The 6746-nt window shown below is 35.9% G+C and overlaps 1 protein-coding gene across 3 annotated transcripts; it reads right to left on the bottom strand.

Annotated features, from left to right (window-relative positions):
- Positions 1-445: 445 nt before the first annotated feature.
- Positions 446-6538, bottom strand: LOC126617633 (MLO-like protein 6). Of its 3 annotated transcripts, none has more exons than XM_050285659.1 (14): positions 6111-6538; positions 5689-6003; positions 3604-3720; positions 3448-3508; positions 3204-3292; positions 2908-2982; positions 2717-2811; positions 2309-2358; positions 2027-2067; positions 1749-1922; positions 1497-1532; positions 1309-1376; positions 1142-1202; positions 446-1054 (listed from the first exon to the last, which is right to left on the bottom strand). In XM_050285659.1, exons 1-14 carry the CDS (start codon positions 6231-6233, stop codon positions 620-622), a joined length of 1740 nt encoding a protein of 579 aa, XP_050141616.1. In that variant the 5' UTR covers positions 6234-6538; the 3' UTR covers positions 446-619. The 3 variants fall into 3 exon arrangements, with proteins under 3 accessions (XP_050141616.1, XP_050141615.1, XP_050141617.1); XM_050285658.1 differs by having other exon boundaries at positions 3424-3508; XM_050285660.1 differs by having other exon boundaries at positions 3424-3508; positions 6480-6529.
- Positions 6539-6746: the final 208 nt, after the last annotated feature.

The raw sequence follows: 6746 nt of genomic DNA on the forward strand, positions 1-6746 counted from the left end.
TTCTCATTAATTATGAAGGGTTTACACAAGTACATAGGTTCAAGCTCTCCTTTAATGAGTACTAGTGAATGATTTAGTACAAATGACATTAGGAAATATTGTAAGAGAATGATCTCTATTTATAGAAGAGAGTTTCTAGTTTCATTCTGACATTGACACGTGTCGTGTTGTGATTGGCTTATGATGTTAACACGTGTCGCGCTATGATTGGCTTATGATGTTGACACGTGTCGTGCTGTGATTGGCCTCCTAGTTGGAGGGAAACTCTTCTGGGTCCTTGACGGTATAACGTTGATCGGTGCTCAGTAGTTTCGGGATTGGTCAAGTATGGTACAAACAGAATTCGTACTAATTGTTCTTCACTGGTGCAAGTATATTGCCATATCAACTTCTTACCGTACGTGAAAGTGATTACATATATGGAGATATCTACACTGCCTCAACGTCGTCAAGGTGAAGTTTTATTTTCATGAATATCGAAATTTACGTTACAATTGTACGACTAATGATGTCTAGCACCGAGTGTCTCATCTACAGTGATTCATTGGGAAGCTTATGAGATCAGGCTTTAGGTTTGATTGTAATGTTCCAAGTCCCATACCGTGCACGGCCTAATTTCTCAACTCCTATCTGATTTCTCAAATGTCAATTTCGCCGATTGAACTTGAATCTCATGTTGAATTATCGAACCATAACCGCCTAAAGCATTGCTCTCCGAGTTACGCCCATGAGCACTAATCTCTTCCTCCTGACCCTGCAGGTTTGTACCTTGCTGAGACCAAGTCAAATCGTCTTGGTGATGGAACGGTGAGAATGAACCTTCGTTATCAAAATAAGACATTCTTGGTAACGTTCGAAAGCTTTCAGTGTCCTGTTCGGATTGATAGTTGCGTAGTAGATGAACAGGGGACATGGCATGCGAGGGAGTGCCTGGTGCACCAACTGGACTTGCATTCTTGTTGTGTTTTATGTGCTTCTTCGCTGCGATGTGCCATTTTTTGAGTGCGGTCGCCACTCGGTCGTTGAAGATTACAGGCTTCATAGTTGAACCCATCTGTTTTTATGTACAAAGAAATTTATAGTTAAAACTTAATTAGTCCATAATTCTTAGTTTAGCATCTAATTTTGCACCACGGGTTACCTGTGTTACCAACGCATAAAGTGGAAGAGTTACATAGCTGCACAGGATTTGTATAACGACCCTGCAGTAAATAACCCGAATGAATGGATTTGGTAAGTTAAATTGTCACGGTAAATAAGTTTTTCTGCAAGATTTGAGTGAAAAATAAATACAGAAATAAAACTCACCCCATTGATATTCTTAAAACGACATCTTCTAACTTCTCATGGAAGCAAGACTTCAACCCAAATTCATACTGCAAACAAGAAGAAAGATGGAATCTTAACTGTGGGATTTTGTGAGGTACAAAGTAAAACATGTTCCCAAATGACAAGGGACTCGTGAAAGTAAATATGGGTTTTACAGTTTTACGTACCCAAGTCCATGCAAAGAAAGCAAGCGCAAAAGCATTCTACAAGACATAATGAAATAAAACATAAGAGTGTTAGCAAAATTGATGAGAAGCACAAACGCAATAAATATGCTTTGAGAAGCGGTTTTCACACTCTTTTTCAGCTTCACACGCCAAGTTGAGCATTTTTTTTAAGTCAGGGACGGAAAAAGTGCAAAGGCTAAAAGCGGAGCGTTAAAATCACTAGTAAATTCAAATGGGAAAAAAGTGAATTACCTGGAAGAGAACAAAGTGGATGATGTAAAGAAGCAGGCGAGGGTTGTTGAACCAGAAGAGATGGTCACCAGGCTCAACCAGCGGGGTCCCCTTAACCACTTCACCTCTTTCTGATAATTTCAGTCCCATCTTCGTTATTATAACTTGCAGCTTTGTCCCTACCATTAGGATCATCTGCACAATCAAAGCCATATCAATGATCAGATATAAACAATATCCAAGTTGGTGGGACCTTGGACTTTGGGGAAAGGGATCGGACGGTGGTGATTGGTGCTTACAACTAGGGGAACAAATGGGAGCCACAGATATGAACGTGAGCCTGCAAGCAACAAAAAAACACTATTAAGAATATCATAGGGAGTCATTTTTTTTATATTGAGAGGCATAATGTAACAATGTTGGCCATTATCAATAATTTTAAAAGTCTCGGTGTAGTTAGGAACTAGACTATTTTTCTGTATTGTAGCTTTTCCTTTAATTTCTGGATGTGGAGTTTTCAACAGATAACTAAAATTTAATTTTGAAAAAGCAAAAAGGTTTACTGATAAAGTGAAACTTACCGTGGGTATTAGACATGAGGAATAATACAGAAAATAACCAAAGAGTTGGGCTGCAAGTGTGAAAAGCAATTGTTAATCTCAGATGATATTTTTGAAAGCTGAAGTATTAGTCTTGCATATTATACTATAGGTAACATAAAGCATCCTAATATTCTAAAGGGCATGTTTCGTAGAGTTTTTAAAAGAGTTAAAAGCGTTTTTAAACAACTATAAGCCCTTCGGTCCTTCGAAAAACAAACCGTTGCGTGTTTTTTCATTGAATCTTTTGATTTTACTTTATAAAGTTTGTTGTAATTCTCAACAAAATATTTAATGAGTTGAGCAGAAGTGTTCTCTACGAAATCACCCTAGAATATTCCTCATAGTCAGGTGACTAATGTATTGGATTGAAATGCCAAGTACCCCCACCTGATCCCTACGACAACCTTGAAATCCTCTTCAAGTGACCTGTTAATGTACTTCTGGAAGTCAAACTTAGTTTGACTTTGAGGAGCCAAATGTGCCTGCAAACCATGAGCAGAAAATTTAGTTTAATTTCATGCAGAAGTAAATAATGAATCACAATTTTTCAGCTCCAAATTTTGTAGTAAGAGACTTACAGCAATAAACCCATGGCGCAGAGTTAGGTAATCAACTTTGGGCACAGATCTAAAGAACTGCCTGAAGAAGCAAACCTGCAATTTAAAGTTAGTACTTGACATAAAATTAAGAGATTCTATACGCACAAATATAAACGGATAAAAAGTAGAACTTGAAGGACGTTAAACCGACCTTTTGTATTTACGTTAACGTCCTAGTGTTCTTCGAATTTCAGTTTTGATTAAAAGTTTGTACGCAGATTTATTTGCGTATTATTTATCGTGCAAATTACAAATAGACTATGGAAAACACTTACAATCCATAAGCTAATGGGCGAGCGGCTCCAAAAGCTCAAGTGTCTTCTTCCAAAAGATGTGTCTCTGGCAAATCTGAATCTTTCCGGGTCTACAGCATAAATAAAGTAATATATTAAACAAAAATTAGTAATTAATACAATTAACTAATAAAGTAGTAAAATTATGGTCAGAAACAATTGGATTCCTGGTATCTGGTCAAACTTCAAAATATCAGATTACGTGTGAAAACTGAAGGTAGCAAACCATGTGAGAATTGGTAGTCAGCTGTTTGTGTTTCCAGTTCCCATATTTTCCATCTTCTCATCTGCATCCCATCCCCAAAAATTTGAAATTATTAATTTTGAGACAGTGAATTAAAAAACAAAAAAAAAAAAAGGAGAGAGAGGGAGAGATTGATACCTTTGCTCTGCCCAACACTAGGGTTGTTATGCAGTAAAGCACGTGAAAGACGGCTAGCACGAAGATGAGTATGTGAAGCTGGTGGACTCCATAAAATGACACAAATGGAACTTTGTTCTGCAGAAAAATTACAACATACTTTGTTGAGATAAAAGAAAAACAAAAAATTGCCATAGACTAACTTCATGCTTAATTTGCACGAAATAAAAGATACGCTTACTTGGTCATATATTGACATCTTCATGCCAACTCTACACCCTATAAATTATTTGTTCAACTAATATCTTTGCGTGAGCATCTTGTCATAATATTCTAAATCACGCGTTCGAATGAGGAGTGTTGTTCCAAATCGACAGTTTGACAGAATAACATGAAAAACTTTATTTTAATTTGAAACGTGAAAAACTATTTAGCAACACAATCTGGCAAGAGATTGATGTCAGTTTTCTATATATATGTATAACAACTTTGTCATATTTTAGAAAGAGAGCTGATAATTCCACCCCACTATCTTATCTCCCCACTCACATTTTAATAAAAATTTTGATGCCCTTTTTACCCTCTTATAAAATGACTTATAAGGACTAAAACCAAAAAATACTTGCTTCCATTGATTTGCAAGTACACTCTTAATTCACACCAAAAATAACAATTCATGGACTCACACAAAAAAGCTACATTCTTGTTCGGATTTTGTCATTCTACATTGCTTCTAGGTGTCTCGATCACGCCCTCAAAGTTTTTGAAAATGTTGAAAACCCGGTACTAATGTGTGGAACCAGATGATCATAGGCCACACTACCTATTCGTATGTATTAGTGCAAGGTTGAGGTTGGTGAGAGAAGGGGAACATGTGCACGGGAGGGTTTGGGTCCACCTTGTTTGTTCAGACGAGTTCGGTTAATTTTGAATGCAACGAGTGAAGGGTGGGGTGGTGGTGTGTTTGATGGTATGCATGAGAGGAGTGTTGTGAGTTGGGGTACTCATACACATATATGCCAGCTGCGGTTTAATTGATGACGCCTATAAGTTATTCAAGCAGATGCCAAGAATAAGCATTGTCTCATGGACCAACATCATCATTGGGTTTGCAAAACAAGATCGCGGGGAGGAAGCTCTTCGTATCTTTCGCTGGGTTTGCAAAACAAAGTCGTTGGGCTTATCAGCTAATATTTATTCTGCTACAAATTAAAACTTTTTATGATGGGTGAAATTATAATGTGGGTGGGAAAATAGGACAATGGGGTGGGTTTGGCAGCACTCTTTAAAAAAATGGGCTTTTAGATTTTAGGATTTCAATAAGATTGTTTTTAGATTTTAATCTGAATGGTTTTCAAAATCTAATATAAGTCTCTATTTTTTAAAACTTACCATATTTAAGTATTTGTAGCACATTTATTATTTCGAAACTTACCATTTAAAATTCTTTACCCATCTATAATTAATGTTTTTTTTTTGTGCTCCAATATATTAATAGATAAAAATTTATTCAAAATTCAAATTCTTATTATTAAAAAATTCAACAACAAAACAAAAACGATTTATATTAGTACATAACTTTCGGTACCTTATTTTATTAATAGGTACGAAAGTGTCGGTACATAAGTTTTCGGTATGAATGTATCGTTACATAACTTTAGGTACCTTATTTTATTCACAGGTACCGAAGTATTGGTATGTAAACTTTGGTACGAATGTATCAGTACATAACTTTCGGTATGAATGTGGTATCGGTACAAATTATTGGTACGTAACTATAGTATCTATGTAAGTAATATGCATATACATTCACACACAATAAAAAATATATGATAATATACGACTTTTCTTATTTTGAGAACTTAATAACTATCAATGATAAATAACATTTTTATTATTTATGGGAATCAATATATAACCTAAAAACAAAAAACTCAATAATTATTACAACTTATTTAATATTCAAAATCACAATTATATACCAAGGATTAGAATTAGTTTTTAATCTTAGACAAGATTTTATTTAAAAAGTAATTTTAGATAAGGATTAGAATAGAATTTTCCGTTTAGAAGGGAAAACTAAAAGCATGGAAAATTTAGTGTTACCTTGGCTGCACATTTGTCATATCCGCCGGCTGCTAAAACACGTCGTCCACCCCCATTGGAATCCAAGGCTGAGAGAAGCCTTCTGTGGGCGTTGTTATCTGAATCACTACTATTATCTTCGCCCTTGTCTGATTTGACCTCGTGCTTCTTACTGCATGGATGCCAAGTTGCTCCAACAGCCTTCGATATACAAATATTTGAAATGGGGCCTTGTCCTACTGTCAGAAGCAAAGATAGGAACCCTAATAGCATAAGCTCCGCTTTGATCTTCTCAAGAGCTTCATAGAGAGCTTTTTTGTTTCTCTTTGTTAACCACTGCAGAGAGTACGTGCAATTAAAATTTAATCAATATACCTCATTTCACACTCATAATAAACCCAAAAGTAGCTTCATAAGATCCAATTAAGTAATTAGGTATGAACCTTTGCAATTAAATGAATGAAATATTCGATGAGGATCGAAATCAAAACCAAAACGAAACAAACAACGGCAACTGCCCAAGTTGGTGTTTGCTCCAAAGATCTTCCTTCTTTTCCTCCTGCCATCCTTTAATTGAAACCCTAATTTTCCTTACTACCAGATAATGCTATTGCGCTAAGAAATTAACAAAGGTATTTATGAACTTTTATTTAGATAGCTAGCTAGGTAGTAAGCGAAGAGATAAGTTTATATAGACATCACGATTTTCAAAGAGAGAGCCAAAAGGAGAAGACTTGGCATTTCAAACTTCAACTGGGGTGCTGCGTTATAAGTTGTGGAGGACTATAGACTTTGACCGTGTTTTAACGAACATGGACAAAGAATACTGTAAAGAGTAGACCCTGGATTGGAACTTGGAAGAGTTTAGTCGTGGAGATGGAGAATGAGATGGGTTTCACTCACTTATATATTGATATACCCGTAGGCATATTGTATTTGACTCCAAGAAGATATTCTTTGACCAGGTACAAATAAGGCTGTTAACGTAGCTGGTAGAGAAATTTTGTCTGGACGGAGAACACTTGCAAGTTGCAACGTACTGTAATTTTCACGTGTTCTCATATTGTTGGACGACAAGT

Source organism: Malus sylvestris, chromosome 4 (genome assembly GCF_916048215.2).
Source record: "Malus sylvestris chromosome 4, drMalSylv7.2, whole genome shotgun sequence".
NCBI lineage: Eukaryota > Viridiplantae > Streptophyta > Magnoliopsida > Rosales > Rosaceae > Malus > Malus sylvestris.